Source organism: Heliangelus exortis, chromosome 3 (assembly GCF_036169615.1).
Source record: "Heliangelus exortis chromosome 3, bHelExo1.hap1, whole genome shotgun sequence".
NCBI classification, from domain to species: Eukaryota; Metazoa; Chordata; class Aves; order Apodiformes; family Trochilidae; genus Heliangelus; species Heliangelus exortis.
The window spans coordinates 50940394-50960608 of NC_092424.1; the positions used below are offsets into that span (position 1 = coordinate 50940394).

General features: G+C 38.7%; 1 protein-coding gene across 1 annotated transcript in view; it reads left to right on the forward strand.

The window, feature by feature from the left end:
- Positions 1–20215, forward strand: part of MTHFD1L (methylenetetrahydrofolate dehydrogenase (NADP+ dependent) 1 like) — a 150054-nt gene that overhangs the window by 22009 nt on the left and 107830 nt on the right. The window contains exons 8-15 of the mRNA XM_071740561.1: positions 293–372; positions 1098–1195; positions 5524–5697; positions 12250–12386; positions 13639–13685; positions 15664–15771; positions 16132–16206; positions 18575–18677. Of these exons, the coding sequence (XP_071596662.1) occupies positions 293–372; positions 1098–1195; positions 5524–5697; positions 12250–12386; positions 13639–13685; positions 15664–15771; positions 16132–16206; positions 18575–18677 (822 nt within the window). The remainder of the gene's footprint in view (positions 1–292; positions 373–1097; positions 1196–5523; positions 5698–12249; positions 12387–13638; positions 13686–15663; positions 15772–16131; positions 16207–18574; positions 18678–20215) is intronic.

The window sequence follows — 20215 nt, forward strand, 5'->3', positions numbered from 1 at the left end:
TTAATCTCTGTGTTTCATAATTTTCTTTTTCAAGTATGTATGTGCTTTGTCATATACATGTGTTTGCATAATATGCTTCAGAGCATACAGTTTCTGGTTTTTTGCACTATATTCACCTTCCTGGGTGATTTCACTGAAGTATTAAAGAAGCCATGTATAATTCTGTTGGTGACGTTGTGAAATTTCAAGTCAGCATTCAGAACTTCTTTTGTTTGGGCATAGATTTCAAATGCACATGTATGCACTGCACAAAAACTTTGTGAGTTATTGATGTGATATTTTTATTTTGCAGCTAAACCCAACTATGGTCAGCAAAACAACCATACTGCTGAAAATGGTGTAGGGTCTCTTGCAATAGCAATGAGGATGCAAGTGAGTAAAACTTCAGACACTGTAAATTTGTTGCTCTTCCCACGAGTTTTAGCAGTGCTTCTGCAGTTTAGATTTTACTTTGTGTTTTGCTTTTCTGAGCATCTTACCTGCCTTCTATTTTGTTAGCAACTCTTAATCAGTTAGGGTGAGTTATGCCTGTTAGGCTTGGTTAGAGAAAGGTAAATTGAAAATAAAAGGTGCCATAATTCTGATGATTACAGCAAAGCTTGGCAGAAGCACTTGTATCAATAGACTTATGCTACTTACTCTGGGTAGGACAGTGAAGGTTAATTATATCTGCACACATTTTTTTTGTTGCATGATGGATAGAGAGTGCACGAAGTTCATTGTTTTAAGTGGAAACAGCATGAGTCAGTCAGTGAACAATTAGTGTCTTCCATTATTTTTAAGGTGTGAGAGAATAAAATTCTCCATTTTACCAGAATAAAACTTCCAAATGTCTCTCCTGATTAGAGACTTTTCTCTACCACTTACGTATTAATGGTCTTGTCTCTCTTTCAAATGTGGACAAACAACAGGACAATAAGAGTGCAGTGGTTGTTTATTCTTTCACCCTAAAACCATGAAATGGAAAGAATTTTAAGTTTGGGTTTTTGTTAGCCCTTGCCATGAAAGTTATTTCGACATACTCTTGAGATCTTTTGAAGTTAGTGTTCAGCCTTTATGATGCAGCTGGTGTGTGCTCTTTTCTTGTTTAAAAACAGAACATGGTAAAAAACACAGAGAGATGGATCCAGTCCCAGCAGCACAGGAAGTGGAACCTCCGCTGCTTGAAATTGCAGCCCCTCTCCCCAGTGCCCAGGTAATAAGTGTTTGGGGGTTTTTTTCTTAAATTAAAAGGAAAAAAGAATTGTAGCTAAGTGTTAAATGTGATATCAAACCTAAAAATAGTCCATGTCTAAATATTTTTAAATCTGAATCTGTGGACCATGTGTTGTGCTGTCTTACATGCCTCGCTGTGAACATGTCCTCCTGTTTCTTGTCAGTTTTTACTTTTAATGTGTGCATTGAAGCCAAGCTTTATTTAATGAAGAACTAAAGCTGGAAGGTTTCATTGAGGGAGGGAGGTGAAGCCTTGTGTAATATCAACAGAAATACCAAATACAAAAAGCTTCTAATTGCTAAGCCCTAATGTAGGAAGGTACTAATCAATCCAGACAAAAGCCAGTGATTTCAGTAGCGTTTGGTCTTGTATTTATCCACTTCCCTCCATAGAAATACTTTCTTCTGCATTAGACTTTTAAATTCCTGTGTAGATGTGAAAAGCAGGAAGCGTATTTGTTCTTCTAGCCAGAACCTTTTCAATCAGTTCCTCTCATTCACCTCCCAAGGCCCATGTCCAGCCTGCAGGCATTTTAGATCTGCCTTGGCAGGGCTGCTGACGCCTGACATGTAGAGCAGCCTGAGCCCTGTGCTGAAGGGCTTTGCTGTGTGCTGGTCATGTTGGGTGATGGAGAGAGGAACCAAGGACTTGAAGTGAGGTTCTTCCATGTAGAAAAGCTTTGAAATTTTTGTGTGCTTATTTATATTCTCATTTCTGCACCATGCAGATGAAGGGACCTGCGGAGGAATAAATGCAGAGAAAGCTGGGACTGCTCAGCCTGGCTAAGGCTCAAGAATATCTTATTAATGTGTGTACAGTGTATATAGATACAAGGGTGCAAAGAGGACACAGGCTCTTCTCAGTGGTGCCCAGTGACAGGCCCAGAGGCAATGGGCACAAACTCAAACAAAGGTCTGACCATCAGGAGACACTTCTTTACTGTGAGGATGACCGAGCACTGGCAGAGGTTTGCCCAGGGAGGTTGTGGGGTCTCCATCCTTGGACCTATTAAAAGTTCACCTGGACATGGTACTGGGCATCTGGCTCTAGGTGCACCTTCTTGAGCAGGAAGGTTAGACCAAATGACCTCCAATGGTCCCTTCCAACCTTAAACCATTCTGTGATTCTGTAATTCTAAATCCCACTGCTGTGTTTTTTGAAAGCTGTAACGAAACGTTTTCTTTTAAGGCACCTTGATTCCATTTTTGCTGTCTCTTACAATGGTTTCATGGGAACAGACACAATTGCAATTTAAAATAAAGATGCCAAAAGCATGAGGTTTTCTTATTTCTACTTGGGCTGCATTGGGGAAGAATGCTTAGGCTTTTCCTGGGCCAGCATGGAGCACTTCTTGAATTAAACTCTGAAAAATTAATCCTTCAATAATATACTTAAACAGTAGATTAAAGCATGTGATGTCATACGTGTGATAGTGAATAACTCAGAAAAGCATTCCCAGCACTCTGTGACTTTCTGTGTTTAGTACATAAATATTTACATAAATAATGTATGATGGCATTTAATATAACCGATAGTAGGACTTCCATTTATTTGATAACTTTATAGCTTTATGTCTTTTTTTATTTGGAAAGTAAAATAACTCATCATATGGAAAATATCCTCCAATAAATGTAATCTTACAATAATACACCACGTTATATGGAAACAGATGGAGTTTTCATTGAAAATGAGGCAAAGCTGCTTGAGCATTAAACTAAGAACATGCACTTTATGATTTCTGAGAGATCTGAGTGTTAATTCAAGTATTTCCTAAAATTCTGGAAATGGAATGGAAGTTTTCTTAGTTTTCTTACAAACATGCAGTAAAAAAAAAAAAAAAAAAAAAAAAAGCCAGCACATAGGCTAAGTATATGTAGAGCCATCCCAGGCTAAGTATATGTAGAGCCATCCCCATCTTTTGAATTTTTCCATATTTTGTAAATTATGACTTTTTGGTTAACAAAATTTGTTCATGCAGAGGAAACAGTGTTGCACGTTTCCAGCAGTATTGAATAATGCAACTTACTGAATAATTCTGTTATTTCTCATATAGAGAATATATTGTCAAACTAAGAGAGCTAGCTGCCAATGTAGGCTTCCAAATGCTAGTTATAATAAAATCTTTAATTTCCTGTGTTCTAGAAAATGCCTTTACCAGAAATAATAGACTAGACATAAACATTTTGTATGTGTTGTTTAGCCCTACTAATATAAGATATAAATGTCAGTTCATTCCGAAATTATGCCTTTGATCACTTAATTGTGTGTATCAGTGTGCAATCTGTCATTAAAGGGTTTCTAAGTTGTTAAAGGTCTAGTTTCCTTGAAGGTTCTTCAGAGAACTTCTTGCCAGTATTTCTACTCACTATTTCTTCCAGAATGACAAAAGGGAGATGTTTGTGGCCCAGCAGATGAGGGAAATAGGCAGAGCTGAGATTGCTGCAGAGAATCTTGATAGTCTGGCCTGAAATTTGAAATAACAGCTTCTGCCTTTTAGTAAAGAGGCTGATATATTTATTCATAGGGGGGAAAAAAAAAAAAGGCAGAAGGCAGTTGAAGTTTCTGTCATACTAGTCTACATCTTTCTCTCCTTGCCAAATACATCTTCCTTTAATAGAAGAACAGTCACCCTACAAATTTTCCTTGCTTTCTCTTTAAGGGACTGGACTTTCATCAACTTACATATATTTTTCTGGGTATCAAATTTTTATATTAGAACTCTGAATGAAAACTTAAAATATTCTTTGTTATGGGATGTTTGTAAGCCACTCCATCTTGTGTTCTTGATATGTATTTGTGGCTAATTGTGTTTGAAGTAATGCATAAGAAAGCCAAAGGTATATCCCTCCATGAAAAAGGATAGCTAAGGATGTCCCTGAAAGTAAGCAGATTCCAGGTTACTTTATGCAATGAAATGTTCTGCAACCCAACTACTGAGTGCAGTGTTTGAATAGCTTGTTGCTCTGTAGTACTTGATTATGTCAGTGCCTGGTGGGGTGATTTCTGGGTTTCACTTAGCTGCTGCAGGGTGCAAAAGTGGAATACCTGAGAATTAGAATTGAGTGATGGTCCCAGTTTAGGATATCCTCAAATAATTGCAAGCAATTGAGTTGGCACAAACTGGTCATTTGCTGGTGGATGCAGAACAGCTGAAGTCCACATGCAGAGCTGAAATCTGGCATTAGTTCTCTGCTCATCTGTGGATATTTGAGGTCCTGCAGACTGTTTGAAAGTTCAGGACATTCACTTTGATGCCATTGCCAGGTTCTATCTTAAAAATATTGTAATCAACTGAAACTGCAGGGAGGAATTTAGCCTCGATAGGTTGAAAGTAATTAATCACATGGTAATTTTCTTTCAGTTGGATTTGTGGTGTTGTGAGCAATTCAAAGCCAAAGGGGACAAGTCCTCACATTTTATGTGCCAGTTCCTGAACGTTACTGCTGTGGGATCTTAGAGCTGCCAAACTCTTCCCTGGACATAAGGGGCAACTTAGTCAAACTCACAAATGAAAAATCCAGGAAGGAGTATGAAGTGCAAAGACCCCAGGTGGTCTAGGTCAGGAGCTGCAGATACAGCAGTGTCTGCCAGCATACAGCCACCTCCCCTCGGGTAATTCATTCTTCCATGTGTGCTTGCTATGTGCTTGTTCTCGTGCCACAGCTGCCGCTTGTGGTCCTTGCTGAAATAGTTCATAGGCTCCCCCTGGCCTGAGCCCTGTGCATTAACCTGTGGGGCCATTTTCCATGTAGCTGTGTTTTTAGAGTGCCCGAGTTATCTTCAAATTCCTTGTTTCCCTTGGTGCCCTCGTGGGGAGTAGCGAGGTTTAGCCTGCTTGGCAGTGCCCTCTGATGAAAGGTGCTACAAGCACAAGCATCACGTTTAAGTAATGTGTTTTATGTGACTGCTGCCCAAGGAATGTACGTGGGTTTTAGTAAAGTGTAAGTGCTGAAATATATTGAGAGGGAGGAGAAGAAAAACAAAAACAGAAACATCCATTCTGGTGGGACATGGCTGAGCATGCAGCAGACATGTCTCTAGTTTGATAGGAAAGCATTATGTAATATTTGGAATCTGATTAAAAGAGAGAACTCTGAAATTGTGACAATTAATGAACACTGCACATGATTTTCAATGTTATATTAGGTGTTAGCTAATATTTAGGTTAGGTTAGTAAAATGTGAGAGAGGATTGAAAAAGTGATTACAATAACCCAATTGTTGGAGTATTTGCTGTTGTTTTGTGCTTTGTTGTCGACCACCTAAGCTGAGAGAAATCTCCTGGCTCCTATTTGTTTTCTTTTCCAGTGATATTGAGATTTCCCGAGCACAGAGTCCAAAAGCTGTTGATGTACTTGCCAAGGAGATAGGATTGCTTACAGATGAAATTGAGATCTATGGCCAAACCAAAGCCAAAGTACGTTTGTCCCTGCTGGAAAGGTTAAAGAATCAACCAGATGGAAACTATGTTCTAGTTGCTGGGTAAGAATGCACAGTAATGACATTAATGTCCACCCTTTCCAGTCAAACTAATATAAACATGCAGCTTACATCTTTCTAATACACTGCACAAATAAGAACACCCAATGTCTTCAGCTTTATGTTGTTCTTTTCTGACAGTGAGCCATTTTTTTAAATTTTTTTTAAGTGACACAACTTTTCTTTCAAATGGTTCTTACTGAATTGAAGTATATTTTACAAATGGTCATTTGTTCTAAGTTTCTTAAATGTTATTTTTTCTTACTGTTGTATCAGATTTTTAAATGTTTGACTTGAATATTTAAATCTGTGTGTATAGTGGCTGTTTATAAACAAACTTTAACAGAAGCTGCTTGCTAATCTGTTGATATTAACAATAAATACTTCTTTTATTGCAGAACAGATTACGAAGTTAAAAAAGACATGTTTTTTTCTCTGAAATGTAGACATGGCTCCAGGCAGGCTTATCCTGCTCTCTGTTCCCACGATTATAGCAGATGCTATGCTCAGCAGGAATTATGTTCCTCTCTTCTGAAGGGCTTACAGGCTTTTTCTGCACTCAGTGATGCAACTTCTTTTCATCTACCTGGTTTGCTAAGTGAAAACCTCTAATTGTGAACAAACATGAAGTTTTTCATTAATATTTAAATTGCAACATGTTCCTTATATTTTCAATTAATTTGTGTGGCTGCTTCCCTGTAAGTAAAACCAGTCAGGTTTAAAATATGCCTTTGGTCTGATCCAGAAGGAGAAGTCTTTTTCTAACTGCCTTGATCTAGCAGTTTTACAGAGAAGTGTTTTGTAAATGCTTTAGTACCTTTTTTTAGGAAACAACCTGGATTTCTGAGATGGTGCTGATGTAGACTGGTAGACCTGATGCTGTTACAAAGCCGTGGCAGGCAAGTTACAAAGCTGAATAGAACAGTCACAGAAATCATTAAATACCTGGAGGTGGTAGAAAACATGAGGGAAAGCCCCATTCAGGTGGGTTTTAGTTGTGTGAGACTGTATGTACTAGAGCTTATGTTGCTTCACACTGCTTTGTCTCACAGTTGTCTTCAAGGAAGGTATCAAAAGCATTTGTGTGGATGCTGTTTTGTTGGCTCAGGAAGAAGTGAAAGAAATGAGGAAGTTTTGACTAGCAAGGTGAAAGGCTGGCAACAAATAGAAAAGTATCTTCTTAAATTTATATAATGTGTATAAAGACCAAACCGTGTTTCACAAGTCCAATGGCTGGTACCTGAGCAATTTGATTATGCAATATGTGGCTATTTGTAACTCTGAAGTCACTGCGTATTGTGGAGTGAGGACAAATCCACATCTGTTGTGCTGGGACTGCCTGGGCAGGGTGGCTGCAATAGTGGGAAAATTCTCTTCCTTGAGACCTCAAAGTTTAACTTTGAAATATTTTAAATGGAAAATATAAATATGTAACTTGTGTTTATGTGTTCTCAGCTGTTCCGATTTGCTGAATGGACTGTAGCAGACAAAGATTTTAAGTAGGGATCTACATCTGGTGGGGAAGTGTTCACTATGATGTAAACTGAGTATCACTCCAGTGTGGATATTGGACAGTAAAAGAATATCTTGGGTTATCTTCTTCATTGGCTTCCTGCCAAGGCAAGGTCAACCAAAACCTGCCATTTGAATCATTATGTTTGTTCACAATAACCAAAGTTGTTTAGAAATTCTTTTAGAATGATGCAGTATAGGTCTTTAGAATAAGTTTTCAGTGCTTCAGAGGAAACATGGATGATATATATGCTTATACTTCAGGGCATTTGGTCTGATGGAAACATGAATTATGTATGATGTGAACTTCTCATATGTGAAGAGAATGAAAAGTGTGTCTTGTGTATTCAACGTGCTGCAAAATCTCCAGCATCCATCCATGATCCAGCCAGTGACATTTATGCCTGTAGTTCCACAACTGGGTTTAAATATTTCATGATGACTAGGAATTATAAATATTTTCTGCAAATGCTTTTCTAGTTTGTTCCTGCTATGCTAGAGCCCAAAATTGTTCTTCTGAATAGCAAAATGCAACCTGACAGACCTTTTTATCTCTAAGGATAGCTGTATTTATGACATTTTTAGACGTTGCTACTAACTGGAAAGCTTATTTGCTCTTTCTCAATGCACACACATATGTCTGAATGCCTCATACATACTCAGCATACTTTGTATGCTGAAAAATTGCAGTTCAATTTACAGATCCTGTCACCCCAAAATAGGGTGAAGATGTAATTTCTTAATAGCTCTTTAATTTTCTTCCATGTAGAACATTCTGTTCACTTTCATTCTTACTGTTTTGTTTTGTTTATGTGAGATTTATTATAGTGCTTGCATTAAAGACACCTTGGCATCAGAGGCACAAATTTTCATGGAGTTATTAGCTCCTGGGTATCAACTGCCTCTACAGAGGCCTTTAGGGCACTAGAAAAAAAACGACGTTGCAGGATGTGTTAACTCAAACTGCTCCCCATTCACTGCAGACTGAGCATGCAAATGAACAATGCTTGTCCGTGACCGAGTAGCTAAGTTTGGTGCCCACGGTAACTTAATCATTCATTCAAGTACATACATAGTGTCTTCATAAACACAATATGAAACTACACCTAAAATTTGTTCAACTCCGTGTGTGTTCCAACATTTTGTTTTTAAATGCTCCAGTGCTGTGGCTTTTACCAGTTAATTCTGAGCACTTGTTCACTTCAAAAATGCAAGCTGGGAGTAACAGGTTGTAGAAAAAATATGAAATATAGTGCTGCTTATAGTAAGAAGTTTATTGGATTTTGAACACTGGAAAATGAGAAATCAGTACTTTTCACCTAGAATTAACAGTGTAAGAAATGGGGAGAAATAAATACTAACTTAATGCTCATACAAGTTGTACAAGGGTAAACATCTTCAGGACAGAATTTTCAGATTTGGAAATGCATTTTACTTCTAATTGTACAGTACTGTGCATATTGGGTTGTATTTCTGTTAACTGTATTTCTTAGGCTTCAAGGTGCTTAAAACAAAACAAACAAAAAAACCCCAAAACAAAACAAAAAAAAGGAAGTATACAGGGAAGAGTAAGTTGAAGAAATACCACTGTGCTGTTGTACTGAAACACCAGACAGACTAAAAGCAAAGTCATGGCTGAGACAGTTTTCCATGTATTCATCATGTCATTGTACAGCTCCTGATTGGGAATGTCTTGGATGAGTCTTCATCAGCTTTTGAGAATTTGTAGTTGTCTCTGTCCAGGCTTTGTTCAGTCATTTTAGCTTCACAGTCATCACTGTGCATTTGTATCTGGAAGCTCCAGTTCCATTTTGAGGATGCTGCTGCATTGTTGTCATAATCTCAGCTCCACAAAGTGACAGGAGTTGCAACATTTCGTTTGTCAGAAATGAATTTCTGGCACTTGGCATCTCAGATGGGAGATGTATGTAGATGAGGTGATCATTTATGGGTACTTGATTACTTGATTGCCTTCCTTAGCTAGGTTTTGCAGGTTTACATGTGGATCACAGGAATGGTGAACTCATTAAGATCTTTGAAACTGCTGACTCTGATGACTTGAAGATAGGAAATTTGAAAGAGGAGAATTGTCACATATCCAGTAAAGCTCTTGTTGGAGTCTCAGCCCAGGGTAACTGTGAGGAGGTCACAGCTGGTGCAGTGTATCATCTCACTGTTTGTTTATTTTCTCTTTGGGAGACCTCATGTAGCTTTCCCACAGAAACAGCTCCACTGTAAGCTAATACAATGTTTCACAAACAAACAAAAAGTCTGCATATTCTTATCTTCTTTTTGATATACATAGAGAAGGCTTTCCAATGTTATGGAAAATTTATTTTGCCAAGGAGCTGGTGACTACTTGGTAGGTGGCAAAGTAAGAAGTCTTAAGGACGAAAATTGTTGGGGGGTTTCTGTGTTTAGATTGAAAACATATTAAAGACATTTGAAGAATGATGCAAATCGGTGTAGAAGCCTCATGAAGTTCATAAAAAGTAACTGTATTTCAAAGAAGATTTTTTTTCTTAGATTTGCATAAGGTCAAAGCACAGCATTGCACAATTTAGCTAAAGTTAGCCATTGGCAGTTGTAATTTTATACTCATGCGAGTGACTAAGTTGCAAGAGAGTAGGCTCAGTAGTGTAGCCAGCAAAAACATCTTCCTATCTACAAAGCAGTTTAAGTGGATTATTTTGTTTATAAAAACTGATCAAAGCAAACCAGGTAGAAAAGAGGAGATATTTAAAATAATTTTTCTAAGGAAATTATTGGAATAGATATTTTTTTTAATTTCAGGTCCTTTTTTTTTTTTTTAAACTAATGTTTAAAACTGAGGTTCTGGTAATTATTTAAACTAATAAATAATTGCTTAGCTCTTCAGTTTTATCCTGTAGTCTCCAGGCTGCTAGTGAGCCTCTGAGAAACAAAAGTGTCCTGCCAGGATGTTTCGTGTAAGATGAGAAGTTGAGGATAGGACAAGGAATTGTTCATACTAGGCTGGCTTCACTGAATAGAGTGATTGGCAGAGTCCTCATGTTTTGCTAATATTTTTAGGTAGAAAGAGACTGATAAGTCAGCATCCTGGTTTTGACCTATTCTACCTGCTTCAGTGGATGAGCTTTGTTGGGGCATTCCACCCAAGTGCTGTAGACTTTTTGTGGAAGTCCAGGTACTGGTTTGCATCCTCTACCATAGTTACCTTTAGACATATTGAGCCTTTAGATACTCATCTGAATAACTGTAGTTCCAGGAAAACCAAGGATCTCAGGGCTTCTCAGAAGGGGAAAAGCAGATTAAAATGAACAAATCAGTCTGAGGAACACACTGAAAGTGTAGGCTGGTAAGGCCAAGCAAGTTTAATGAAGTCAGGGTCCTGTCTGTAAAGACATGTTCATTTACTGCTGCAAGCCATTGTGTTCTTGCATGGGCACACTGGTGAAAATAAGCCTCCTCTGCTTCATTTTCATACCCACTTTGGTGGAGGCTGGTTTTCCCAGAGTCCCATATTCTTAGTAGGGATGTGGTTCATGCAGAATATCCATGCACTGGAGATTCAGCACATCCAGAGTCTGTACTCCTCAGTCTGATCAATGATCAGTGATGATCAGTGGTGTGTTTCTCTTGCTGTTCACTGGAAAAAGGTCTTTTTCATAGAAAATTCCAAGTGCTTTCTGGCTAATTTTGCATAGTCATTTTGGAATAGGCTAGCCAGGTCACCAGAGCATTTTAGTCATGCGACACTTGATTGTATCTCCTGCAACAGGTAGATACTGTTCTTCATGCAACTACCAACATCCCTTCTGATTGTACAATTGCCAATTCTGATTTCCTTTCCTTCACTGAATAGTAGGCTGCATCTTTGATTTTGCTCATTTCATAAGAGCTGTAAAGAGTCCCTGTGGCACCGCATGCCAGGTCAGCCTTTTACCATGTTTTGAGCTGCATTTGAGTGAACAACGTAGTGACAGTGTCTCTCAATTCTCTCCAGTGTGAAATTTTTTATGTCTGATGTTCCAAAAAAGAAGTAACCACCACCAACAGGAAGTACTGCAAATACAAATTGTGCTGTTAGCACTGCAGCTGTTGTGTGCACTGAGTTTTGGGGGTTTGTGGGAAGTCCTTCTACACATCTCCTTGCATTTGACAATTTTACTAATGTTTTTATGCTGTTTGAGTTGTGATCTGAGGATAGGAATACCTTGGGAAAATTACTAGTTGGGAAAGGAAGTACTTCTAATTAGAGCTAGATGCTCTAGATGAAGTTTTGAAGAGGTCACAGGATAAAGGTTGTTTTTTGACTCAAATGCATGTGAATACTTGCATTTCCTTGGCAACGAATATGAGTTCTTAACATCAGCTTCACTAAGGTACTTACTTCTCTGCAGATAGTGAAGGCAGCAAAGATATGAGTGGTTACAGTGGTTACATTGCCAAAAAGTAGGAGCTGTGTGAGTTGAGTATGAGCAGAAAAAGACTGGGGCTTCCTTCCTTCCTTCTTTTGCCAGTAAGAAGGGGAAATGAATCACTTGAATGAATTTTGGAGATGTGAGGTGTTCATACTTCAAGCAAGGGGAAGAAAAAAAAAAAAAAAAGGAAAAAGGAGAAGCCCAACAACACTCCCCGCTTTTAATACAGATCGTAGAGAAATATAGAGAAATATGCTGGAGAGCATCACTTAAACTGAGAAGTCTCTCATTCACAGAAGACTGATAAAGTTTTCTACTTGCAAAGTCAGCTGTCATTGTTCCTTCATTGAAGGGACAAGAACAGAGTCTTCGAGTAGAGGTTAGAGTCTCTGACTCCAGAACAGTCTTCTCCTTTTCTGCTATCATAGTAAATTTCTTAAATAGAAGACACATGTATGTTAGCATTCCAGCTTGAGCTAGGGGCTAACATTATGGTAGTATTTTTGTGGAGATAAAGTAATCTTACTGAGATTTGCTATACAAATATTCTTCATTGAAATGAAAAGCTGTAAGTTCTAATGTCCTTAGCCAGGCTAATTTCAGCAAAGAATTTGATTAATCTTTTTTCTTGTTTTCCTAGAATAACTCCTACACCCCTAGGAGAGGGGAAAAGCACAGTCACAGTTGGTCTCGTTCAGGCGCTTACTGCACACCTTAACATTAATTCCTTTGCTTGTCTGAGGCAACCTTCCCAAGGACCTACTTTTGGAGTTAAAGGTACATAATATTTGCAGACTTTATGACCTCTTACAGAATAAAAGGAAATATTGTGCTCTTTTTGCCTTTTTTGTTTGTTTTCTTTTTTGTTTGGTTTGGTTTGGCTTTTTGTAGTTCTTTACTCACTTCACTAACTCAGTGGATTGCCTGAGTGGTAGCAAATTGTATTTTTTTGATAACTCTACCTAAAAGATAAAGGTTTCTTGCACACGTCATCCCATGCGTATCTATGGTCATGTACTTAACATGTATTGATAACGTAAATAAAACCCAAAAATAATGAAAGCCACAGGGATAATTTAGGCAGGAGGGCTTTTGTGTGAGTATATACCCTTCCAGCCCTTCCTCTGCTTGAAGACTCTCTAAAGATGTCTTTAATTGTTACTGTTTAATTCTTCCATGAGAAGGAGTCCACCCATACTGATTTGAGATATCCAAGCTAAGGAAGTTGGCAGTTATGCATATGGTTCAGCTCTGTCTGCATCATACTTTTGGCAAGGTCTCAATCTCTTCTTTCTGTTCTTCTGAGTTGTCCCTCCTAATTGTGGTCTGCTGCCTTTTTGCCTACAAACCTTTTAAGAACCTGAGGGCCAGGTAAGAGTCAGCCAGAGTTCAAACCTGTCTTCATTGCTGATAGGAAGTAATGCAATCTTTTTTTTTGCCATTTCTCAGCTGAGACTGGTGGCAAGCACTCCCCATCTGCTCTACTTTGCTTTGCTGAAGTTTAAGTTTGATTTCAGTGGAAAAGCTGCTGGTGCTTGGTGCTTCTCAGCCAAGACTGGTGCATGTGAGTGCTTTACTCCTTCCACTCAACTTGTGTGTAAGCTACATCAGACTTCATTGCCTGTGCCCTAGGAGACAGTGGGGAAGGAGTGCTCAGGCAAGGGTCTGAAGTTTTTGTTCAGAAGCAGTGCTTGCTCATGACTGCTATGTCCTTTCCATCCGACAACTGCATGTGCATGACTGTGTCATAAATCTGGGCAGGAGCAGAGGGCCAGATACCTTTTGTATCTAGGGATAGTCTGGGCCAGCCATCATGTGTAGAATTTCAGTTCAAGAATTCCCTTTTTACTGCAACGTTTAAGGAAGTCTTGATCATTTGGGTGCATCATTGATCCCCTAATAGGAATCTAATGCTGAAAAAAAAGTGTCATCAGCACTGTATGTTTCACTTTGTGTGTTTTAAGGGTAGTTAATTATTTTTTTCTAAAATTAATGTGAGTCATATGTGATTGTATACTTTCCTGTGTAGGTGGAGCAGCCGGCGGTGGATACGCTCAAGTGATTCCCATGGAGGAGGTGAGACAGTGGAGGAGGCAGCAAGTCCCTGTCTTTCTGGGATGTGGTGGGCAGGCCGAGGTGGCCAATGTAACACTTGGTTGGTGGCAGTGGTGGAAGTGACCCTTGCCGAGGCCACGTGCCTGCTGTGTGACGTGGAGGGGCTGCGGGATGGGTGTGCAAAGAGGTTTTGCAGACACTGCATAGGTTTGCAACATTGCAGCTTCCATTCAGGTGCCCTGGCTTTTAGCAAGGCTGATCCTCCTGTGGCACACAGCCCCAGAATATTGTGGAGGGATGAATACCACCACTTTGGCTAGGCTGGTAAAAGGAGGATGATTTAGCTCAAAACCAGTGATGAAACACAGATGTCCGTCATGAAAAATTGCTTTTCACAAGTGCTGGCTGCTGAGCAGCTGCATCCGTGGGGATGGCCCTGCTGGCCCTGCCTGTTCCAACCCCAGCAAGGAGCAGGCAGCCAGGGGGCACTGAGGCAGCCCCAGCCCTGGGCACCTCCCTGGGGATGGCTCTGCAAGGCCATGGCCTGGCAGACCTTTTGGGAGCTGAAGATCAACCCTATTGCAGCATTGCTGGGACAGGGTCTGATGGCTCAGGAGATGATGTGGGGTCCTGGGCCATGGGGGAGCCCCGGAGGAGCCAGGCAGGGACTGTCAGCAGGCTCTAGCCACGCGCCCAGGGGCTTCAGCACACTGTAGCTGACAGCAGAGTTTTGTGTTGCTTTACAGAGCATGAAACACAAGCAAGTCTTCTGGGTAAAGAGGCACATAAGGGTAGCATGGGTATGCTCACACATATATTCACAGTGTTTGTTTGGAAATGCGTGGTGGTTTCACTTCAGACAAGTCTGAAGTCTGAACCAGTGAAGCACCACCTTGAAAGGGAACAGCTGGCCCAAGCAGAGCCCTGATGTGGCACTTAGTTATAGTTTTGATCCTGCCTCTCTGTGATCCTGTATGATCACAGTCAAGCGATGCTGTCAGGTGCTGTGGGAGCCCCTTTGCAGTCAGTGCTGCAGTGCAACTAAAACTGACCTTCCACATCCTTCCATCAGAAATATATAAAAAATATGGTACTTACTTAGCGCAAGTTCTAATCTTAATTGCTGATTTCATTTTTTTCCACAAAACTTAGTTGCACAGACTCCATATCAGCAAAACGTACACGTGATCAGCTATGGGTTAGCAGAAAGCTGACACACACCACCAGAGCCAAGAGGCACAGTGGGCTACAGGGGGACTCAGCAGAAATCATAGAATCATAGAGTGCCAGGTTGGAAGGGATCTCAAGGATCATCTGGTACAACCTTTCTAGGTAGGACAAGGTTTAGATGAGTTGGCACAGCAGTTTGTCAAGCTGAGTCTTAGAAATGTGCAGTGTTGGGTTCCCCAGCACTTCCCTGGGTGGAAGATTATTCCAATGTCTGACTAGTTTCACAGTGAAAAATTTTCTTCCCATGTCCAGTAGGGATCTCCCTAGGCATAATTTGCACCTGTTACCTCCTGTCTTTTACATGTGACTCCTTGTAAAAAAGAAATCTCCATCTTCTGGGTAGCTACCCATTCAGTACTGGAACATGGCAATAAGGTCTTCCCTAAGCCTTCTTTTCTCAAGGCTGAACAAACCCAGTTCTTTCTGCATGTCTGGTTCAGGTCAAATAGTAAATATCAATGATAAACTGATTTGTACTGATGATGTGGAAAAGTAGCCATGGGCTTTTCATTCTGGGATAATAAAGATAAATAAAGATGTATGTGGCTATGTTTCACTAAGCTATGTTAGTTTACTGTGTAATCAGGTGAAACCAAGTCCTTCATATAACTTGGTGTATTTTCAGCATGATATATTTCATCTACACTGATAAATAACTAATCAGAGCCACAACTTCAAGGAGACAGCAGTAATTGTTTCCACTAATCTGAGATCAATAATTTGAGTTAAATGGTTTCTTATTTTTTAAAAAATCGTTTCCACCTTCTAGTTCAATCTTCATTTGACTGGAGACATTCATGCTATAACTGCTGCGAATAATTTGTTGGCTGCTGCTATTGATGCTAGGATCTTGCATGAAAACACTCAGTCTGATAAGGTGAGAATTATTTTCTAATTTCCACATGGCATTTTTTTTCTTTTCAGTTTTTCAATAAAATACATTTCAAACCAAATGAGTTGATTAACTTCTAATTTTCACCATAATTAGGTTTTTTTAGTGAAACATAGTGACACAGTAATTTTGGTAATTGGATTTAGACTGTTAAATCATAGGCACTGCTCAAATATCCGCCACCTTCTCAGAATTGTTTTTGAAGGATAACCAGAAGTCCACAGCTTAGGTGGTTGGGAGATTCTTACTGAAATTAATCTAAATAAAAGAAAATATTAGATTTTTATTTAACTAGTTCCCAGTTGTAACATTTTCTTTCATTAACTTTTCATGTGTTTTTCCTAGGCTTTGTATAGTAGACTGGTTCCAGTAGTTAATGGCTTGAGAGGATTTTCAGCTATTCAGCTTTCCCGTCTGAGAGTAAGTTGTTAATGTAGTCTCTCCTCAGTTACATAAAAACATACTCTCTCTTCTCAAAACATACTCTTTTAAACAACTTGTTTAAAATTATTTGATGTATGGGACTGAGTTTGTATAAACCTCCCTCATGAATTTATGAAGTCCAGACTTTTTTCTAAAAGCATCCTCCTTGAAATAAAAAGATTTAAATCTCATATCATTTTCATAACCAAAGTTTTTACTGTTCTTTTATCCTGAAATAAATCAGTAATGTTTTTAAATGCTGAGTCTTTCCTAATGAAATACTGACATTAGAGTTTTAAAAATATGATTCCTGTTAGGGTAAAGTCATGTTTGAAAGCTCACATTCTTTCATTTTGCAGTATTTTATGGTGTTGAAAGTATATTATACCAAATACTTCTGGGGTTTTACTGATGTCTATTTGACAGTGTTCTTCCTTTTGAGGATGAACTGTATTTGTATGCATAGCATATTTTTGCATCCTATCTTGCTTTCTGAATGCTTCCACATGAGCTTCCTTTACAATTCATGTATAAATAACCTATCTGGATTTGAGGATGACATTCTAATTAATGGCTAGAGCAACATAGTCCACCAGCGTTGGGGAAGGAGAATATGAGCCCCTTGAATATGAGCATGAAGGCCAACTTCAGTCTTCTGCTTCCAGTTCCATGTTTGTTGTAGTCATTTGAGTCCTGACCGGTGTTATTCTGGAGTCTCCAGATGTCAGTGGGTAGCTGCTAAGTGCATGTTTGGAATTGTGGGGAGGAAAGGAGGATGGAGGTAACATCAGCTTCTGCTTGGAGAGAAGAAAAAAAGTTTCTCCTAAGATTTTAAGCCTTGGTGCTGCTCATTTGAATGACAATAAACTAAGATGTGAATGATGGCTCCTTCCCTCTGTGGCAGAGTATATCTCAGTCTTTTCTGTAACAATTTTGAGGTATATTGATTTTGTCCTTGTTTACACTGTCTGTAAGGTAACAGGTAAGGGAAGAAGGGAATTGTTTTGGTTATTCATGACCTAACAAGTACTTCTGCAACTGAAATGGATTTCTCTCTCTTCACATAAGCTGTGACTGAGTAAAAAAAGTTTACTGATTTATTATATTGAATTTGTATTGCATTATTTTGCTGTGAATTACTTTTTGTATAATGATTTCTTGTGCCGTAAAAAAATCAAATGTAAAAAGATGTATGGTTTGAATTTGTAGCTACAGAAGATTCCATACCATTTTTATTTTTTTTCCAAACTCCTTGTCTAAACCTCAGGAGCTACCTTCATCATTCCCCTGTTCCTCAGCTTTTTTCTCTTTTTCCCAGTAATTCTAGCCTAAGACCTCCCTACCTTGCCTCCTTTCTTTAAACCATTTTATCCCAGTCTTTCTTTGTCTCCTTTTCCATCTCAGCTCTCTGTCCTTACTCCCTCCCATCTGCATGCAGATCAGTCATCTTTTTTCTTGCTACTTTGATCCAGTATAAATGATGTCGAGACCCTGGGAGGGATAGGCTGTTTTCTTTGCAGTCTCACTTTCCAGCCCTCCTTGCAGCAGCTGAAAATTATAAAAATGACTGGAGAGTTTTCTGTCAACCCTCTGTGTCAAAAACTACAAGCTGTGTTTTCAACATCTTTTTGCATTTCTGAGTATAGTGGGAAATGCCCCAGTACTTGCATCTGGATTTGAAAATATCTCCTCACAGGCAGAGAAACACAAAAAGGAGCATAGTGAAAATAATTCTAATACTCTCAAAATTATGTCCCCAGCTTTCTAGAAATAACTGTTGGTTCAAACAGGAAGTAACTGTGGTATTTCTTTGAAATTGGTTATTTTTAGGTTTTTAGATTTACTTTATTTTTAGCCCTTAAGTGTAAGCATATTGGTTAATTCACTGAGAAATGCTTTCTGATGTTAGAAAAAATTAAGGTTTTTAAAAAAATATAAGACTATACTTCTTAAACACACTTTCCTGATCCATTTTTATGTAGATTCACTTAAAAAATTTTTAAAAAAAAATTAAAAAAAAAAGGGGTAAAAAGGTTTGGTGCTGCTAAGATAGTGAGTCTTCAGTAACCAGGAAGCCACTGGCTCATTCATTTTAAATGACTGAGTTTATGAATGATGGGCTCTTAAAGCAGAAGTTCACACAAAACAACACATGGGTCTTTCAAAGATTTCCACAAGCAGATAATTGTATTTTTATCAGTAATTAATCATGTTGAATTTTCTTTTTGGTTTACATTGAGTTCCTTCTGTATAAGAAAGAGATTGTTAGTTTCATGTTCTATGAGGATTTATCCTTTCTTTTTCATTTCTACCTCTCCATTTGCCCGTGTTTTAGTTACCTTTTGAAACATTTCTTTGTATGTAGAGGCTGGGAATCAACAAGACCGATCCTGGGGCTTTAACAGAAGAGGAGATCAGCAAATTTGTTCGCCTTGATATTGACCCATCTACCATAACATGGCAAAGAGGTATGTCATCAGAAATCCTTGCTTCAGCTTGGATTTAATTTTAACATTTAATTAGTTTAATTTTACCAGAATCAGAGCAGTTTCTGCTCTCTGATTGTAAAAACAACCCATTTGCAAGCAGGGGGTGTGGGCATGTAACAAATTTGGGTGTAGTGTTGCTCGAAACTTGGTCAAATCACTTGAATAACTTATGAGACTGCTGATATTCTGAAAGATAAGTTGCTCTGACAATTTTAATGCACCCTGTCTCTCTCTCTCATTAGATAATAATGGTTTGAATTTATTTGTACTTCACTTGATTTTGGTGCCTCATCCGCCCCAGTTCAGCAACCTGGGTAGCTCAGATACTGAATTAGCCTTAGGGATTCTGTGTTCTTCCTATTTTTAAAGTATACTAAGCTGTTTGCTTTGTTAAAAAGAGGTGAAAGATGTGATATTGTTTGAACTCTGCCAAGCAAACCAATATCCATTCTCACACCCTTAGACAACTCCCTTCTGCATTCTAGTGCTGGGTTAAATTTCACTGTTTATCTCAAATTCTGTATTTCTCTTTTTATTTGTCAAGTAAATAAACTGTATAAAGTTTGGGCTAAATTCCATTGGACTGTATCTTCTTCTTAAGCTCTCAAACACCAGATTTGGTTATTAGTTCAAAATAATTGCTAAATGGAATGCATTGTGATGCCCAGAAAAATAAGGTGAATCTGTTGAGAAGTGGAGTCTTGCTTTACTGAGCCCTTTGTGTGGATGTCGTCTCAGGTTTGTGATATTTTTGTCAAGATAGTACTGGGGGATGTGGCATAAGATGTTTTTTATTAGTCACACAGTATGTCTAGAGGAGATCTGTATTGAGATGAAGAAGTAATATAAATATTTAGTGTAATGTGACTCATCATGGGCTTGGGAGGAGGCAACATTTCTCAACAGCTGTTAACCTCAAGTGAGTTATTTAATTTATCTCAAACAATGTTAGTGAAACTTGTATTCCACACAATTCCAGATTATGTACATATCGTAAGCATTAAGGAAAAAAAATTGGTTTTAGGAATTTTTTAGATAACTTGGAAAATGTTTTATTTGAGACTGTTTCTGCAAACCATATGTCAGTGAAGCTTGCAATATACCAGGGAATTTGTAGAGCAGAAGAGAAAGCTATCAAGTCTAAAAAATAAATTTCAGCCAGGACCTGTTTCTTTTCAAGTGTCACAAGCTTAAAGTACATTGTCATCTTATACTAACTTGAGCAGGTACAACATACTGAGAACAAGAAAAGCTTCTGCCTGCTTCCCCTTGTATTCAGATCCTGTTCAGATCCCCAGGGCTTAAGGAAGCAGACATGTTAAACCTAACATTTGATTGAACTTAAGCTTTCCTGAAACATTTTCTTTCGGTAAGGACGAGGAAAAAATTGTAAAAGGAAAAGGTTTTGTGGCAAAAGCACTTATTTCTTATTTCACTACTTCTAAGTGCATCTATTGGAATCTACCTGGAGAACAAATTCTGACCATGGGGAGAAAGCCACTGTATCCCAGTGCCCA